The following is a 20,345-nucleotide window of genomic DNA, read 5'->3' as shown; positions in this document are numbered from 1 at the left end:
CACAAGTCTAAGACATCTCTAATATGCTGTAGATTAGCTATATACATAGTTAATACGTTATGGTTAATTTGTGGTGCCTCATGAGAAAAACTGATAGAGTGCAAAGAATTTAGAGGAGAGAAAAGATTATTATTACTCTGGAGCTGATTGTAAGTATTGGATGGAATGCATATCAGTTATTACACACCTGATAGCTGCAGACACTGTGGAGGAAGTTAAATTTGGAGATACATGCGTAAGTTATCAAATGAAACAAGGAAAGTTTACATTGGAAATGAGCTTATAAAAAGGACATTGGTATAGTCTTTTGGGCCGTGGAGTGGATTATCAAAGTGCTAATCCAGTGGCTTAATACATTTAAAATCAGTCTGTGCAAAGCAAGCATATCTGCTTATTTCCAGCTTGACCTTTTGTGAGGGATGAAGCAAGGTTGCCAGTGGTGTGGAGAATCTCTTTGCTGAGAAAGTGGCTTGAAACCAGTAAGTCGCTTAATAAAATGTGCCTCAGAACAGATGAAGAAGTCCTGACGAAAATCAGGCCTCGTGTATGTATTGCCTTGGCATCCAATGTATTAACGTGGAAGAGATTTCGTCAGTCTTACATATCGGGCTTTACTTTTCCAAAACAAAGAAATCAATCCGGTGAAACCTTCTGTATTAGCAGTAAGAGAAAGCATATACCAAGGACTCCAAAATGTGCACTCTTCCACTCCTTGCCGTGGAAGAAAATTAAATGTTTCAACACATCTAGGTTAATGTTGTTAAAATGTTTAAAATCCATGTTTAAGGCTTATCATGGATCTATAGAGTCTGTAGGCACTTAAGGTTGATGAGAACTGAATAGAGAAGATAGAGAAAGGTGAACAGTATTTTAAAATCTGCTCTGAAGACAAATGTGTCATGTGTTTATAGATGAAGTGTGGTAGCTATTGCAACCAGGCGTTTGCAAATTGTCCACGTAAAGTCCAAATCAGGTTACTGAAGAAAGGAGTATTTTGGAGGCACTGAACCCCAGGAAGAGCCATAGTGAGCCGGACCAAAGCTTCTTCTCGCCCATCGGCCTATCCCTGGTGCCAAATCGTCCTTTGCTGTCCCAGAGATCACTTGTTTTCTCTACTTTTTTTTTCTTTTCCCTTAGACATTCCCTGCTTCCCAAGAGGGCTGCAAGGGTTTGAAAGAGGTGGGCTGATGCTGTCACTAAAAGCAAAATCAAGCATGGACGGTGGCCAATACCAAATGCCTTGAGAAAACTGAGAACAGGGCATATCTCTAGCAACACTCCCCCAGCATATTCTTCCAAACTCAAGAATTTTCTTAGCCAAAAATGGCATTTTTCCATTTAAGAGCCCTTGATGGATTAGGACACCCTCCCTCCCCCCGCAAGAATTTCAGTTCTTTCTTGAACTTTTGTAAACTTTTAGCTTCCACAGCACCTTGTAGTATTAAGTTCTGCAGTTTAGGTGCGGATTATGGGAAGAAGCATCTCAGCCTGTTGGTTTTGAACCTGCTGCAATGCATTCTGGTGTGCCCCAGTAATTCTGCTGCCTCCTAGTAATGCACTTTTCCAGGCGCTTGGTACTTTTTCCTGCAGTGTTTCCAGTGCATATTGTGCACTTTGTGACTTCTAGTAAAGTCTGCTGGTCCAGGCAACACCTGCTGCCAGTGGTTGTGATGGAAACTGTTCTGCCAGGGTAGGTATCCTCTCGGGGCCACTGGTGGCTGGGGTTGGGAAAACCTTCATAGAAGCTTATCATGATATTTCCCAGATTTCCTCAAACTGTTGACTTAAAAAGATAGCTAATGAGTTGTGATGCAAAGGGGAAGCACTGCTGGGTCTGGAAACAACTGAAGAGATAGGAATGAGGGAATTGAAATTGTAAATATTGAATCTTACGGAAAGAGTTATTTAGATTAGTGAAAGCTGGAGAAGTTGTGAGAGAAGGCAACAAACTAAATAAATAAGCAGCATAATTGCAGATGAAAATAATTAAAACATCCACTAGAGGGAATACTTTTAATTATTCACCTCATTTATTGCAAATTCAACTTAGGGCAGAAAGAGCTTGTGTATCATTATGGACATACGTGCAAACAAAATGTTACACGGAAAAAATTGAGTGAGATCCAATAGTGTGATGGGTATTTTCACTTGAGGTACAGTATTTAATCCTGGTCTAATTTGGGGCAGGCAGGGAATAAAAAAGAAGTATTAAAAAACAGAAACGATGTACAAGTAAGTGATGCAAGGGATCAAAGGTCTGGGAAGACTTCCTCTGGAGAGATGCTTGAAGACACCTAGAGTGTTTAGTGAAATATGTTCAATGTATAAAGTTGAATAAGAATGTAAGAAATTCAGACCTGGTAGAAAGATCATGCTGAATATGTTCATAGGAATTCGTGAGTAATGTCTTGAATTAATTGTGGTGGAATTAAAAGAGATAAAAAGATACATTTGTGTAAGTAATGAGAGAATTTACTGTCTGATTGGAGTTTCTTTAAATAAATATAAGAAACTTTTTTATCATGGAGAACTAGAAAATAACTACCGTGTTTTATTAGCATAGATATGTTTGCACCTTCTCTGAGTTGTGTATGCTGATCACTGTCAGAGGAGAGATAATGTGCCAGGCTGACCCCGATTTTGCCTACTGTGGACACTGCCAGTGCTCATCAGCTTGTGAGAAAGTTCACATGAGCCCTAAACTGTAAAGGTAAGAAGAAATAAACCTGAGGGAGAACATTTGTGCTTGAGAGGAAGAGGAAAGATCCCTAGCGCTCCAAAGAGTGCCCAGAAGTTTGGGAAGTTTTGGGTCAGTTCCCCGCTCAGATCCAAGAGTGCTGTCAACCCCTGAAGCGCCCTTGGTCCACCACTGCTTCAGTACTTACCAGCATTTATCTAGATGGAACAGCTGCTTTTGGTAGGAGTGATCTCCTGCTGAGATCTTCCTTCAGATCCAGACAGACCTGAACATTTTAAGGTTCAGAATATTTTAAAACATAGATTTTCAGGGTTTTTTTTCTTTTTCTGAAACATTGCTGTAAAATATTTATTAACTGAAATTGTTTTGTATATGTGGAAAAGAACTGGTTTCACTGTAACTTGCACCAGAGAAAGGAACGATGCACCCAAAATAGCTTTGAGCTCACATGCCTCAATGAGCAAACTGTCATCTATTTTGGGTCTTTCCTTGTTTGAATTATCCAACTTTGAATAAATGAGTTAATACAGGAGAGGGTGGTAGAGAAACTGTATGTGTCTCATGTTAGGGCACTTCTTGAGAATGGGAGAGGAAAGTTCAAATTCTGCTTCAATTAATGTTTATTTATATGAGATGGAATAGATCCCGAAAGAGATATGACAGATCCACCCCCCAGACAGGTCAGTGGTCTGGGCTTGATGGGGAGGCAGAGCTTCAAGTCCTTGGATTTTTTTCTTCCAGAACCTGACATTTTTATCAGCCCCAAAACAAATTTGAGGTCTGCAAACTATTAAGTTTAAGTATGAAGGCACCTCTGAAGTTGTCTGGTCAGTTAGAGAAGTTCAGAGATTTCTAACGCAGTGTATTTATGGGTGCATTGGGAATGCCCGCATAACTACTTATTAAGCAGTTATTGTTAAGCAGCTGTTTTGTACTCTCATTTTTACTTCTTCCTTAGGCTTATCAAGAATAACAGGCGTTGAGGATTACAGCCTTTAAAGTATATTTCATTTAATGAAGTGATTTTCATCTGGTGTCCTTGTCTTTAAACTGACCTGTTAAACGAGGTAATAAAACAAGAGGGAATATCTCTTTGGAAAGAGAAAAATCTTCATGGTTGTTTCTGGAGGCGATCCAAAGCGGCTGGAGGAGGAGAAGTTGAGCGTTGTGGCCTCTTTGCTTCCAGCGGCCGGGCTCCTTGGCAGGCTTCCGCTGCGCCTTTCCTCACCCACCTCCAGCCTTCATTTCAGAGACATCCTGCACCGTTTGCTTCAGTTTGCGCCCCTTGTTACCTTTGATAATTCCTTTGCAATAGTAAGGTTCAGCTCTGTCAGGCTCCTTCCCTTCTGCTCTCTTCTGTCTCTCCTTCCACCTCCTTTCTCAGAATCCCTTTTATAAAACTGAATTCAGAGTATATCCTTATTAATTGTAGAAGCCATAAAAAGGGTCACTGAGGAAAGAGTTTCCTTTTCTTCTTCTTCTTCTTTTTTTTTTTTTAATTCAGGAGACTAGCAGTTTAAAAATATTACTATGGATTTGAGAAAATGGAACAGTTAACCTCAGTAAGCTCATATGTTACATATAGACTTCAACTGTTACTGTTTTTACTCTGCTTTTGTGAGACTATTTTAGAGTGTGCACCCAATATAATAATAATAAGCGTATTCAGGTTCTAGGAAACATACGAAAAACCATAAAATTGATTGGCTAGTACAAGCTTGCTTTCTTCAAAACTTTTAAGAATCGCTGAAAAGATTTTCTGTCCCTAAGTCTGCAAATATATATGCAAAAGCTTCTCTAGTGTTTGCCCAGAGATCAGCTTCGAGGCTATAGTAGCCTTAATTTAAGGAGAACAGAAAACGTTTTCCCACATGTAGTGTTGTCTCTTCTGTCTCTGCTGTACTGCCATAGCATCTGTCCGAAACTGGTTTTGCCCAGGTTGAAACTGCTAGCGATAAATGGTGATGGCCTGAGGATTTTCCATGCTTGTTTGAGCTGAAAATAAGATAACAAAAAATTATTGTCTAATCTGGATCTATTCCCTGATCATAATGTAGCTCATAGGGTAAACACTCGTGCTGGTATCACCTAGAAAGTTTATTCCCCAAAACCCAGGAGCTGAAGAGGACTGTAAGAAGGTAGGAAGAGCTTAACCCAGTGTTGTTCCCAAAGAAGGTACCTTTTGAAACGACAACTTTAAACTGTTGTACCTGAATCTGTCAATCTTGATTGCCATGGAGGAGAGCCCAACTGTCTGCACAGTGTTTTTAGGGGAGCAGCTATCTCACCATTTTGAAATACAGAGGTTGGTCAAAGTTTTTTCATCACAAAACTATCCTGTTGGGGTATCTCAGGATACCCCCAACCAAGTGTACCAGGAAATACTGCAGCTTGGAGTAGAGCATTCTTGGATACCTGACAGTAAAGGCAGACTTTTTTCCAGCTATCTTTGTTAGATGAATGAATTTGCAAGTATTAAAGGTTGATTCTTCCCTTCCCTCCACGCCTTATGATCCACAGAGGCAAACATCTTTATCTAAAATATTTTCCAAAAGCAGCATCGACCTTTAATCGAAATCAAACCACTAGACTTGTAGTTTCCCTTTCCAGGACATTGTTTCACTATGGGAACACTACTTGCATATCTTAGGTGCCGTGATGTTTTTGTGGTTCAGTTGGATGTGGGGGCATGGGATGTAGAAGACTATGGGGGGAATGTCTAGGCTTTGATAATTAGTCCAGAGGAGTTCCATTTCCTGTGGTGTGTGTCCATGAGGGTTGCATTTTGTATCCAGGCAGATTTTTATTTTATTTATTTATTTATTTATTTATTTATTTATTTATTTTTGCGGAGAAGCTTGAGGGAAACTATGGGTGGTCCCATTCCACAATTGCATATTTACAAAGCACTCTTTCTTCAATGTGACATTTTGCTGGGGACAGTTGAGCAATGTCGTTTAGTAAAAAATCACACTTTCCTGAAAGTTTACCAGTCTCTTGCAAGCATTAATATGCAGCAAAGATATTCTGAAGTAATAATACTTACTGATTAAAAAAAAGAATCTTCTTTTATTGGGAGCTCGTGATTAGAAGTGTATGACTATGACAACTAATCCTTCAAGTTCCCTATCACATCAGCTCATATTTACACACAGTCCCATAAATGAGCTTCTCCTTTCTAATCTCTTCTGTGACAGAAGTGAGTTTGAAGTATCTCTAGTAGGGTACTCCACTCTTGACAACATGGCCCCTATGACAGATAGATAAACAGAAAGAAAACACCGTTGATTCTTTTTCTTTATTCTTTAGGAGCCCTCCTCCCCTGCCCCAGCATCAGCAAAAGTGCCTGCAGAGAAAAAGTGAGCGATAGGCAATAAAAACACGACATCTGTTTTTTATCTTGTGTTTAGCATGAAGGAAGTGCTTGTCCTGGATTACTTCCTCCTTGATTTCAAGGTCACTGGAGCATCTCTCTTATGAGGAAAGGCTGAGAGAGCTGGGCCTGTTTAGCCTGGAGAAGAGAAGACTGAGAGGAGATCTTATCAATGTGTACAAGTTTCTTAAGGGAGGGTGTCAAGAGGACAGAGCCAGACTCTTTTCAGTGGTGCCCAGCGACAGGACGCGAGGCAACGGGCACAAACTGAAACACAGGCAGGTCCATCTGAACATGAGAAAAAACTTCTTCACCGTGAGGGTGACAGAGCACTGGCACAGGTAGCCCAGAGAGGGTGTGGAGTCTCCTTCTCTGGAGATATTCAGAACCTGCCTGGACGCAATCCTGGGCAACGTGCTCTAGGTGACCCTGCTTGAGCAGGGGGCTTGGGTTAGATGATCTCCAGAGGTCCCTTCCAACCTCAACCGTTCTGTGATTCTGTGATGATCTATCGCTATTCCTTGACTCTGCAGAGCTAGTGAGGCAGCACATTTCTAAGCTCTTCTGAGGAAAGTTACTGCTCCTTTGAAAAACCAATATACTAGGGATCTGTCTGTCGTCAGTAGCAGAGGCTGTCTCCTTGAGCTGCTCAGCCAGCTGTGTCCCTGTAGTTTACATGTTTTTGAGACATGAAGATGATGGTAAGAAAACAGGCAGCAAAAGTTCCAGATGAATCAGATTGGTTGTGTCATAAACAAAGAGTTTTTGACTTACAGTGTTATGGGAAACGGTGAGATTTTTGTTGCCATGACCATTATAGTTTCAGTAAAATCTCAGTCAGTGGACTTTTATTACTATTTTTAATATTTTGAAGGGCAGACAAATAGGCAAGTCCCAGCAGTTATTGCCAGACTTGAGTCCTCATCTAATGAGAAGATAATTTATTGATAAAAGCATGTCTATTCAGGCTAAAAAGTCTGATTCTCTAATTGTCAAATGTAACCTAAAGCAGATAAACGCTCCATCTTTTCCGGTGGAAGTCAGGTGGGAAAAGGCTTTGCGGTGCTGTGAGGAAGTGGCGTGTCTAGAGTGGTGAGACAAATCTGAAACACACAGTACTGCAACTTTGCGGGACTTGTTCTTTGTCATCCTGCTGCTCTTCTGCCCACCTGAGGTATGTCCAGGAGATCTAGGGGAAACATGTTTGTAGGTGAGGTGGTATCTTTGTTGAGGTGATTGGAAAAAATGCATGAATTTTGTGCACCGATTCCCTTTATTGACTTACTGAGCCATAGCAAGCCACATGAAATGCATAAATAGACACAAGTGCTCTTAAAGAATCTACTATTTTAATGGAATAGACTGCTTGAGAGAAAAAGATAGTTCATATCTAGTTTATTGGGTAAGTATTCCGCAGTTTCAAACCTATACAAGACCAAAATCTTGACAACTTAATCTGTAGACATTTAATAGTGCTTATTTCTCACCATGCACCTGTTTTTATGCAACTTGGATATCAGATCAATAACATCTTTAATATATTAACCTGCTTCTATCAGTAAAATTCTTTTCTTTTTTCCCTCCCTCACAGTTTCTTCTGTGTTGTTCACATCTCTAGTGGACATTTTTGTCTAGCTTGAGTTCTGCTTAGTTCTTCTTATCAACGCTCTCCAGGGTCTTATTTTATAATTCATTCAAGCGTTTTTAGGTTTCTTTGCCAGCAGCTTAGTTCCACGTTGTTTGAGATGCAGCCCCATCCTTCTGCATAAGCTTACATTTTCCCAGAAAGACTCACCGTATTCTCATTTGTATACTAACACTGTGGTTATATCTACTTCACCAATTATGTAAGAAATAATCTTGTCAGAAAAAGCTATATATACATATATATATATACACATACATACACACACACACACATATATATATAAACCCTATATATGAGCATTCCACCCAATTACTTGTCAAGTAGCTATCGGAGCCTGTAATACCCTTTTATCAGCAGTACTGGCAGATAACTTGTCCATGGGTATATTCCCAGAAATGCCTAGAAGTTTGAGTTCCTGCCCCATGACAAAAAGCCTCATCAAGCGGTGCTGGTTCCCTATGAAATGGGGAGATTACAGGCCTCTGCAGATCAGCCTCCATTTAGCCATCTGGACTGAGGAGCTACATAAGGAAGCGATGTTCAGAGATCCTGAAAGAAGCATTTCTGTACCTTTCCCTTTTACTACCGGTGGTTTTTGGCTCAAGGTTTTGTGAGCACCATTTCTGATATGCGGCATTTTTATGCAGGCAAGTGTTTGAGAAGACTCTTTCAGACCACGCTTAATTTTTACAAAGAAGGAATAATCCATATTTTTTGTTACCTGAACAGCAAGCCTTTCTGGCATGCTGATGCTTTGGTTCAACATGCTGTCCCTGAAGCATCTGTTCTGTTTGTGGTTAGGGTGCATCAGTATTCGGAGAAGTTTTTCACTACTTCTGCAATAATATGTTCTCTCGTAACATTGATCAGCATGGTTATGCGTTGCTTGATAGCTGGTCAGCTACCAGCCATATTCTCCTGGAAGCTCCAGTATGTCTGATGTAAAGCACAGTAGAAAATTAGGTATGATTTTTTAGAAATGAGAGCATGAAACTTGCAACTAGGAAGCATTATCAGCAAACTACGCAGCGGGTTTGTGGCTAAAGTGTTGGAATGGGACTCTGATCTTTGTTCAGTTCTTTCCCCGCGGTGGTCTGCCATGTAGCTGTAGGCAGGTTAATTATTTAAGCTACGTGTGTCTTAATTTTCCATTTCTAATACCAAGATGAGTATAGAACTGTTGGCATTTACTGTTTTGCTTCTTGTGTATTTATTTACCTTATAGTCTTTCATCCTGCAAAGTTTCACTCTTATTTACTGCATTATATAAGTTCTGGGACTGGCACAATTAAATTTTGTGTCATTTGATCATGATGCTATTGTAGCACAGATTATGACAGAATTTTGGGTCCAGCGTCAGAAATACTTTGTTTGCATTAGTGAGATAAGAGTTTCTGAGTTGTAGTCTATTCAAATGCATCATGAAAATTCGTAGTTGGAGTGTTGGGGCTCTTAAAACCTGCAAACTGTGCAATGCAAAACATTGACTGAAGCTTAGGATAAATGCGACCTCCGTCACCACTGACTACTAGTCTTTGTTTCCAGTAGGCTTCTGGAAAAAGCCGTAGAGCTTGGAAATTATGACACACAGGCTGTAGCTATTTCTTCCTTGGCTGCTAAAGCTCTCCCAGAAGGGGGTTAACATTGAGAATTCCTTCATGTTGTTTCCGGGCTGTCAGCTCTTACGGGCTTTGCAAAGATGATGGTGGAGAATTGAGCTGACAGTCTTGCAGCCCTCTGGTTTTTTTGACCCTGGCAATGCGTTTTTAGATCCAATTATGTTTAAGTTTTTGTTTAGATTCAACTGGATCCCTCCACACAGATCTGTGTACTGTTGCCCATCAGCACTGTTGGTTTGCCTTGGACCCTATCTAGGAGGAAGGAGAACGGTGATTTTCTTCCATTACTGAAGGGGCCCAAAGGTAGTTAGTAAGCAGAATCTTCTCAGTCTCAAGAGTCCTTTTGGGCTTGATTTACTTGCCCACGCATGTGTTTAGCACCACATTCAATGCTCTTGGATACCAAAGACATCTGCATAGCACTGGCAGATAAGACACAGGACCTGTGCTCTTCTAGAGCATCGTGGGCCAGGTGGTTACTGCACAGCATCTCGGGTACCGCTGGGGGCAACACATGGACAACCGAACTGAGCTCTTTATACCTGGGACTTCAGCGATGGGATTTGGCTCCAAACTATAGACTGCTACACGTAGTCAAAAATATTAAGCCTAGGTGTTTCTGTGTTCATGAGTGTCCGAGCTGCCGTTATAGTCAATGGAGAGCTGCTCAGTGAAGTCTGGAGGGTGGCTCAGCTGATCAAATACAGGCAGTCTGTTGAGGGAGAGCTGAATGGTCCACCATGTTGACTGCATCTCTGTTGACTGTAACAAGAGCTTAGCTAGCAGCTTACAGCTGGACACCCATCTGCAGGGGTCCGTGGTCTGGACTGGGTTCCCTCCCCAGCTCTCAGTTCTCCCTCTCTCTTTGGATCCTGATGCTGATCCTGGTGGGAGACAGGTGAGAATGAGCTGCCACATCTCCCGTACTAGCTTTGGGCTTCTTTCTTTGTGCCTGGGTGGTGTGATGGTGTCTGAAACAGCCCAATCAGCCTTAAAGAGCCTGTTTTAATGGGCATTCCTACTTCCTCTAAATAAGAGGAAGATGCCTAAGAAGGTTTTTCTCTTTCTTTATGTATCTAGATTACAGCTGTTTCTTTTTGAACGTGTAACTTGCCATACTCAGCCATTTCTTTTGGAATAAATAACTGTGCTGCCATGCACACTGCTGGGGTATTGCGCTTCATGGAGTGCATGTGAAAACTACTTAGCCAGTACCAAGTACAGGCATTAACCAGTGTTTTTCCTCAAAGGCAATGTTGTTGCATGGTTTGCCCTGGTTTTCAGTTTCTTTTCAGGTGAAAATTCAAGATTTTGATTTTGACTCATTTCCTCTAGCTGTTATGGTTCCAACCGCCTTAAGAACATCGGGTGAGATTAGCTGCAGTGTTGAACTGAACCATCGGCAGAGTTCAACAAAAGCAGGACTGGTATTTTGAAGTTTCCCTTAATATTAGAAATTATTCACCCTTACAGTATGACCCATGTTGCTTGCCAACCCTGTTGGCAAATTATAAGGATGTATCTATTATTCAAGTTTTCCCGAAGGTGAGAGAGATGAATCTTCCTAATTTTTGATGGCTTGTTTTGGGTTATATGTTGACATTTTCCATTCCTAAATTTGCATATGTCTTGTAAAAATAAAAATATAAAATTTAACTACTGTTGAAAATGGATTCATTCTTATTTATGTAATAACTGCATAATTAATTCCATGGTTATAAAAGGTTTATATGATGGTTTGAAGAGGCTGGTTTTTGCACTTCAATCCTCTTGTCAGGTCCAATGTTTAGGATACTGAACTGATGTGTTTTGAGGTTTGAGCATGAAAATATTGACTCAACTGTCTATTCAGTTGTTCTCATAAGCCTCAAATGTTCATAACAATCATGAACATTAGCTGTTTTGATTCTTGGCTTAAGGCTGTCTGACCCTGTTTTTGTAGATGCAGAGCACACAGAGCTCCAGTTTAGCCTACAGAGAGCTATGAGAGTTCAGTATAACTGAAAATTGGACCCTAGATAGCTCCTGGACGCACTGCAGAACTTGAAAATCTTTGTCCCATCAATCTTCTAAAAATGAACGATGCAAACTCTTTTAATCTATTATGTCAAATCAGTACAAGTGCAGATCTTTATAACCTAATGGTTTTATTATTTGTTTAATTTCCTAACGTGCATTTCTGTGATTTTACAGGTTTTAGCTGATGCTGTTGCATGCTTGGTTGTAGATAAATTCAGTGATTTGACAGAAAATTTCACATCTCCACATGCACGGAGGAAAGTCCTTGCTGGAATTGTGATGACAACAGGTAAAAAAAAAAAAAAAAAAACCACCCACCCACCCACACCATTTTAACTGCTTAAATACCAGAACTCTGGATGTATTCTAAGAAACCGTATCTTTTCTTCACTCAACCAGTATTGAAATATATTACTGTTTAATCTTCAAACTGTTGTGTTTAAGGCACTTGGATCTTGGTTAAATGTGATTACAAGAAAATTCTACCTGCGAATACTTCTATTTCAACAAAGTTCCTATATTCTGTACAGGTAGAGATGCCTGAGACTTCTGAGATATTTGAGACTTCTAATTGAGACTTCTGAGATAAATCGTATTCTATAAAACACATGTATCTTTTGAAATGAATTATGCACCTTTTTGGAAATAAATGTAAACATAACATTCAGCACATTAGTCACATAGACAGTATCTTCTGTTTTGGCATATAATGTTATAAATTATGCTTGCTTTCCAAGTCCTTAGGACTTTGCGCTTTATTTAGTTATTCTTGCAATATTTCTTTCTTGGTGCTTAGTGTCTCGGTCATTTTAGTAAAAATACTTGCTGAAAGCAGCTTCTGTTTGAGCAGCTGACACTAGTGTGCATGCACAACCAGCAGCAAGGTTGTGCTTTTGTGATTGCTCACATGAGATCTGTGCTCTGCCGGATCAGTTGGATCAAAAGTGAAATTCCACCGTAAGCTGATCTGCATCTGTGCTGCTGCTGAATTTTCCTTATGTTAAGATTTATCCTTGCCTTTAGTCCAGTTGGTCACTTGATTGGACTGAAGTTCATTTTGGACCTGTCATGAAATACCCTATTAGCTGTACAAGTCAGAGCAAGATCTCCTCTCCCACCATGTTTGAATTGTCATTTTTATTCTTCTCCTCCTTCTTGGAAGAAATGAGATTGCTTTATAACAAAGGATAGTCCCACAGACTGCTTCACAGAATTTTCGAGGTATCCGGGAGCTTTGGCCGCATCCCCATTTAGGATGCACTAAGACTTCTTGCAGTTGGGGCAGTTCATTCGTGGTTATTCTTGTCCTCTTTGTAGGCTCATCATGGTCTTTTTCAGGCCTCTGGGATTCACACTTGTGTGCATTCAGGAGGCTGCTGCTGTGAAGGCAGTGCTCCTTGGGCTCTCAGTGCTGACCCCTCTTATCTGGGTTTCCCCAGGACCTGAGCAGGTCCAGTACTCCTGCTGGCATCTCAATGGGCTGCATTTGTGAATCCACCTGACAAGCACGTGGAACCGGCAGAAGGGCTGATGGCTTCACTGTGCAGAACCTAATGGAGAGCGGTGCGCGTGTGTTAGCAAATTGGGCATTGCTTCTGTCAGAGTGAAGGTTTTGTACAGATTGCTGCCAGTAAAGTTATTTGGTACTGGTTCAGCTGCTTTGCCTCACGTGGCTATGACGTTTTCGGTCTGGTATTCTGCATCCTAACCATAAGCCTCGGAGACTACGCTGGTAAATGCAAGAAACTGCTTGAAAGCCTGGCAAGTCTAAGAGAAGGAAACTTGATGGGTTTGACCATTTCTAAAATTAATTTAAAAAACACTGAATTATCTTTAGTGCCAGAAGAGATCATTCTGCCCTAACCTTTATGATGTCCCAAATTCTCATGAAGTATTATGTGATCCAGAAAGTAAGGGGTTCGGTTTTAGTACAGGTGCTTAAACATAAGCTCATCAAAGATCCCTTCCACGCACATACTTTGTGCTCCAAGTAAATACAAAGTATAAGTGGGGTAAAACTGTTCCCCAAAGTCTGTCCAGTGAGACATTGCTAGTCCCTCATCCTGATGATCTATCTGTGAAGAACATGCTGTAGTTTTATTTTAGATTATTGTATAATGTTGAAAAAGTTGTTACTGTAATTACAGCCCTGTGTCCAAGATTCCCAGAGGAGCCATGTGCCCAAAGAATCAAAAGCCTTAATTAACATGTGACTACATTTTGATTAACTGAAGAAATAGCTTTGCACGTTATTAGAAAACGGCTTTGTATGGATGCGTTAAGTGTCTGGGGAATCCCTAGAATTAGGTGACCCTGACGCCCAGCCTTAGAGAACAGCTTCCCCTGACATGAGACACTGAATATCCCGAACAGGAATGCCGTTGGCCATGATGGCTCGTAGCAGGGGAGCCTGTACCAGCTTGTGCTGCCGAGGGCCAGCAGGGCAACTGCTGAAGTTCTCGTAATGTCACTGTTCCCTTCATAAATCTCCACCTGGATTTGTTCTGTTCCCTGTGTTAGACCTCAGAAAAACGCTAGGAAATTTCTGCACGAGTTCAAGGTTTTCAGATTAAAAATAGCCTCTGCAAAGCCACAGTGAACACACAGAGAAGAGAGGTACCTGTCGCTACACGGGGGCATCAGGATGACTTGGGCTGAAGGCTTTGTCCAATACTTTCATTTCGCTCGGCCCCTTTCTTTTCATTTGAAAGTGCCAAGTTTTTGATCTGCTGCGTGTTTTATTTGAACATTTCTTCTCTTGGCTGTTTGGTAAATAACAAAAAAGTAAATTCTATCAAAATGCCAGCTGACTAAAATGAACCTTGAGCTAACTAAGCTACGTTTCTCTAGGTAGTGACTCTAGTAAGTATTTGGCAGAAATATATGCTTAGAAAATACAAAGGCTGTATGTTTCGCTACAATATCTGGGACCAGACTCTCCCCTGGAGCTGGTACGTATCACGGACGAGTCCCACCAGAGAGCTGGTTATGGCTTCTTGATTCTCAAGTGACTAACCGTGGCCCCTTCCACACGTTAAGCTTTATTTCTACTGATTTTGAGGTGGTGGAGCACCTCCCCATCTCTCCTCCTTGGTTTTATCTCAGCCCCATAGGAGGGCAAGCTGGGCTCGTATTCATTTTTGCGAAGGCTGTACTTCGGTTAGGATTTATTTCATCAACAGTGACAGCTCAAACAACCCGTCCTGTTCCGTGCCACTCATCCCCTTACTAATTACTTGTTCTGCCCCGTATATTGGCACTGCCATAGGGCAATCAGGTGGTGAACAGTACTAGGGCCCTGAATTGCATTCAAAACAACGGCTATCTTCCCCATCCAGCTCACCGCATGTTTGCCCAGAGGTGTGCCAGCAGTACAGGAGTGCGAACAAGCCGCTCCAGAGTCGGAGCTGGCACAGCTGTGGATGGGACGTGCATCACATCTGGCTCTACACTGTAGCAGGCTCCCTCTGTATAGGCACCCCTGGGAACTGAGCTCACATTAAGGGGAGGATCCTAAGCCTTAGGTGCCTAAAGTCCGGTTAAATCTGTTTTGGGGTCGGTGTGTAGAATGTGGTTTCTCGACTTTTACTTACTCTAATAACTATTCTGCGGCAGGAAGATAGCAGAGGGCATTTGGCAGGGCTGGCCGCTTTCTGCCTCTGCTGATCAAGCGTTGTGAACTTCGAAGGAATTAGCGTGTGGCTTGTTGGGGCTTTTTGCTCTGTTTTGCTAGAGGGATGTAACATTTTGGACCTGCCTTTCTGAATTCTTCATACAGCTGACCTCTATTTTTTGTGACAGAGGCAGTTTTCTGACTATAAAACACAAAATATTTTTAAAGATTTCACATCTAGTTGTTCTGTGCAGAATTATTTAACATCAAGGACTATATCTCTAGAAATATTATACTGCTGATAAGCTTTGCAGCGGTTTAAGCATTTAATCTTCCTTCCTACTGTAGTTCTACCTTTCCTGTTCTTGGCTTAATACCCAATCAAAATGTGTTGTTTTTTAATAAATCAGTGCCTTTTAATAAGACAAATTTCTAAAATCACAGTGGATATCTGCATGTGTAGCCAAGAGGTATGTGCTGCAAGCTAGCGGGCCAACCGTGTCTCAGAAAAAAGCAGTGTCTTTGGAGTTCAGGCTTTAATATCTCTTCCTGAAGCAGCAATGTTTTCCTTGCAAGTTTTCAATTTCTAACTAGTCTGAACTCCGAAATGAAGAACTCACGTGAACCATAGACCATGCTGGTATAGGCGCAGGGAGGACAGGTCTGAGTGAAGCTTTTGCTATAAAGAAAGTATTGGAAAAAGAACCAATTTTTTTGAAAGGAAAACGCAGAAAGAAGCATTGTTTGAATTTTGCGGGAAGAAATCTCTTGCTAGAATGACTGTGATTTTTAATTGCCGAAATTAAAATTTTGAAATTTTGTTTTGCAGGTACAGATGTGAAAGACGCTCTGGTAATAAGTGTTTCTACAGGAACAAAATGCATCAATGGTGAATATATGAGCGATCGTGGTCTTGCATTAAATGATTGCCATGCAGAAATTGTATCTCGCCGGTGCCTGCTTAAATTTCTATATACTCAACTTGAGCTTTATCTAAGGTAAGCTTGAGAGAAACAGAAGATGAACTAACACCACCAAACTGAAAAGCTGTCTTAAACACTTGTCTTATATTTATTTGAATGTGAAACAATTGTCCTGAAATACCCTGCTGAAACAAGCTAGTATGTGAAGTAATCTCTCTTACATTAGAAAGCGTAACTGAGCACTTCAGGCCATTTCCCATAAAGTTTAACTTTAACAAAACGTGTGTTCAACTAGGTGTGAACCTGGGGAGGGAAGCGTGGAAAAAAGTATTTGGGAATCTTTTTGTAAGCTATAAACATGTAAATCAAAATAATCTGGGCTAGCAAATATGTGAAGTTTCATTTCCTGATAAGTCTCTAAAAGTTCACTGGGAACGTCGAGGGCTCTCTCTTTCTTGTCTCTAGTGTCTCTTCATTTTGTTATTTCTAATAACTGTTAGAGTTATAACCATGTCTAGACATACTGTAATCATTTTAATGTCTATTGAGACTGAGCAGTTTACATTACTTATGTGTTTATTTCAGTTTTGACTATAGCTTTCTTCTCTATTTCAGCAATAAAGAAGATCAGCAAAAATCCATTTTTATCAAATCTGAACGCGGCGGGTTTAAACTGAAGGAGAATGTGCAGTTTCATCTCTATATCAGTACGTCTCCTTGTGGCGATGCTAGGATTTTCTCACCCCATGAAGCAGCACAAGAGGGTATGACAGCAATCATATTAAAGCTGTGGAGTCTAAAGCGTATTTGATCACATACAAGTGGCACAGTTAGAGCTTAGGTGTCTTCTTTCCTTTTTGTGTAGATGTGTGTTAGAAAAAGGTCTCTCCAGAAAATCCGAGTAATTCTTCCTGTATCACAGAAGTTAAGTATAGGCAGATCAACCACCTGGGCTTGAAGAGGCTGAAAATTAGTAAAGATAAGCCAGCGTGTCAGCAAGTATCCTTACAGAACTAACCAGGCCATTTTAATATTGCTGTCTCTTAATGGTTGTTGTCTGCCTGCTCATTTCTTGATCTGCTGCTTGACTTCATTCTAATACTATAATGTGCAGAATAGAATTTAAGAACTACCTGCTACATATTAATTGTTCCTTCATGGAAAGCTTGGTTCAATTGCGAATGCATTTTAGGAGACACGGTGTACAAGAGAGATGTTTGATGCTGTAGCTAAATTGAAAGGAGCAATAGAAATTGTTACGCAAGTTAACAATTACGCAGGCAAGTGTCTTTAATTGACTGTTCTTATTTTAATGCCATATATAAAGTATGTTGAGAGTATTTCTGAGTTGATGGTGAGCACTTTTTGTCATATAGATCAAGGGGACAGACATCCAAACCGCAAAGCAAGAGGACAGCTACGGACAAAAATCGAATCTGGGGAAGGGACAATTCCTGTGAGATCTACTACCACTATCCAGACGTGGGATGGAGTATTGCAAGGAGAAAGGCTACTTACCATGTCATGCAGTGACAAGATAGCTAGGTGAGATATTACTAATTGGTTTCTGTGGTATTGTTTTTTTTATTGCTGAATAAAAAAGGCAGGTGTGCATGACATGTGCAATGAATGTGCAGGTTATCAATGGGTTTCACTGCTTAAGCGTAGTGCGAGGGGGGCTATAACCATTAATAAAGCTCTGATTCTTCACCTGCGATTGGTGTCAGACCTTCTGCTGGCTTCATAGGTGGGGTGGAAAAATTATCTGTCATTCCAGCCACTTAAAGTCAGGACAGCTTTGTTTTGTGTTTATATCACTGGAAAATATCAGAGGAATGTTTTTTTTTTTTTTTTTTTTTTTTTGGCCTAACATAATACGGCATTAGCAAAACAGTGCAATAAGTACATTACACAAGTCATATTGGATAACTTCCTCTGATGTATTTACATCTTTGTATATTAGAGATACATGTGTGTTCCATGGATGGATTTAGAATTACATTGTTTCATACAAGGAAGAAATGTTTCAGTTAAAAACATGTTAATTGATGGGCACTTTTAAATTGTAACTTGAAAATGATTTAAATTTTATTTGAAATGTTTTTACTTAAATGGTTGAACTGTAATTAAAATAATATGTTTTCTAACATTAGTTCTTTTATGTACATTTATCTGATTTACTCTTTTTTCTTTTATTATTTAATTTTTCAGTTTTCTTTTTAATTGGGCATAGACAAAAGATTCACCTACAATTTAGCAAGTGTCCTTTAAATAGTATCAGAAGCATGGGAGACTTCCTAGAAAATTGTAGCATGATTTTTCAAAATGAGTCTGTATGTTTTCAGCCTCTCTATGCTTTCATAAAATGTGTAAGAGAAATGCCAAGTTTTTCAGCTGATGTTTTTAGCTTAATTTTTAATAAAAATAGCTATGCATTTTTGTCAAGTCACGGTTAGTTTGATTCAAAATTTGTTGAGCATATTTTAACACAGAAAATAAGTCAGAACTTATTTGTTGTACACTGTGTATACCAAATTAACGATACAGGGTGAAGGTTATGTAATTGTTTTTTTCCTCTAGTCTTGTCTCAAGCAATCAACATCTCTACTGAATAAAGACGTTTTTCTTTGTTATTTTTAAATCCCTCTGACATAAATGGCCAGGGCCTTTTTGAAGTGAGGACAGTGGGTTGTTGAAAAATAATTCTATAAAAATGGCATTTAAGTTTCTTTTAGAATTTTATCAATAACTCACCAAGCAGGTTTGCCAGCTTCACATCAGTGACTTCTTTCAGCCGTCCAATATGGTAATCATGCTGCATTCATTTGACTTCTTTTATCACGTCATCATTGCTATTAGTGAAAATAAAAAATGAAGCGAGTTCTTGAGCTAGAACACATTTGACTATTTTGTTGATTTTGTGTGATGCAGAACAGAATCCATCTCACGCTTGCCTAGCTAGCTGTCACCTCTCCTTGGGGCTAATGGGAATAATTTTGTTTGTGCCAGTGAAGGAAGCAAATAGAATCCTTTGACACAGAGCAAAGACTATATGACGGGTAAGGAGGCCCAAATTTTCATATTCTTTTTTCTTTTTTTTTTCCATCTCCTCCTTCTTCTTCTTCTGCTTTTATTTTTTTTAATTTCCCTGACACTTATGATCATGTTTTGTCCATTTAAATTTGAAAGAATGCATTGCTATGTAGTTTCCAATATTCAGTACTACAGAACAATTTAGCCCTTTCAGGTGTCACTAAATTTTCAGTCAGGCTAACTTGCTCCTATGGCACAGAAATAATTTCTTTAATAAAAACCTACTAAGTACCTCTTAAGTCAAACTCACGGTCAAACCAAAGCTTTATTTTGCTAAAGATTGCATTTCTTTGCACAATAAATCTTCCAGCCTAGACAATATAGGGGTAAATTCTCTTTGTGCAGGATTACGTGGGGAATCCAGTGTATTAAAATTATTGATTTCTGAACAGCTCCCTTGTATAATCCAACCTGTTACTTCAAGCCTCTGAGTGCTTTGTTGCAGCCTGTTGTCTACCCCATCCTGAGCCGGTTAGGAGTATCTAAGGAACTTGCAACCTTTCTGTTTTACTTCTCCGTTCCAGTGAAGAGTTGCTGACAAGTACAGGCTCTCCAGCGGCTGCTTTCCACTGCGGTGGAGTGCCAAGCCCACCGGTAGTAAGGGGATGAGCTTTGATACTCATCTGTGGGCTTCCTCTGGTTTCTCTTTACGTTCTGACTGCAAGTTGGCAAACTTAAATTCACGAAGCTCTGGGTTGGATTCTGCCATGGACTGGGATAGGACTCATGAAATGGGCTTTGGCTGTAGAATGATGTTGGTCTGCTGTTTTCCCCGAGAGCTCAGCTCGCCTTTTCTTCCCTGGCTTCTCCAGTGGCAGATACTCAGCACTCCTTACGCCACCAAAACATCCTCCTGAAGGGACAGTCCTGCTGTTCTCTGCCAGTCTTCTCTCATTATCGCAGTGGTAAAGGCAAGGTGGTGGTTTAGCTCCCTTCCCAGTCACCTGGGAAGTGAGAGAGCAAGAAGTTGTGAAACAGCCCTGTAGATTTTGCCTCAGAAAGTCCTCGCTTTACTCTGACTGCTCATCTCCCTCTGTTCTTGCTTTTGTAACCTTCTTTCACCTCGTGCTTGTGTTGGGAGAATGCTGGAGAGGTAGGGGAGAAAAGACAAAAACGATCAAGAAATCTGAAAGTTCTGCTTTAGGGAGGAAGGAGTGGTGGGGGGTCCCTGCCAGGGCACCAAACTCTAACCTGTAGTGATATCATGTGGTGTAAACCTGGAGAACAGCAAAAGGTCTGTATATGTAACAGTAGATGTAAGCCCACCTTGGATCAGAAGCATTCGAACTGGATTATTCCTAATGTGTTTAGCACGTGATGTCATTCGAGGGCAGTGTAACGGTGATTTCTATGACCAGA

At 40.4% G+C, this 20,345-nt stretch overlaps 1 protein-coding gene across 1 annotated transcript in view; it reads left to right on the top strand.

The window, feature by feature from the left end:
- Positions 1-20,345, top strand: part of LOC136992338 (double-stranded RNA-specific editase 1-like) — a 48,261-nt gene that overhangs the window by 5,463 nt on the left and 22,453 nt on the right. Inside the window, exons 3-6 of the mRNA XM_067298679.1 lie at positions 11,532-11,646; positions 15,800-15,968; positions 16,509-16,657; positions 17,270-17,438. Coding sequence (XP_067154780.1) covers positions 11,532-11,646; positions 15,800-15,968; positions 16,509-16,657; positions 17,270-17,438 — 602 coding nt within the window. The remainder of the gene's footprint in view (positions 1-11,531; positions 11,647-15,799; positions 15,969-16,508; positions 16,658-17,269; positions 17,439-20,345) is intronic.

The sequence above is a fragment of the Apteryx mantelli genome, chromosome 6 (assembly GCF_036417845.1).
Source record: "Apteryx mantelli isolate bAptMan1 chromosome 6, bAptMan1.hap1, whole genome shotgun sequence".
NCBI lineage: Eukaryota > Metazoa > Chordata > Aves > Apterygiformes > Apterygidae > Apteryx > Apteryx mantelli.
This window is presented reverse-complemented; position numbering and strand designations above follow the sequence as displayed.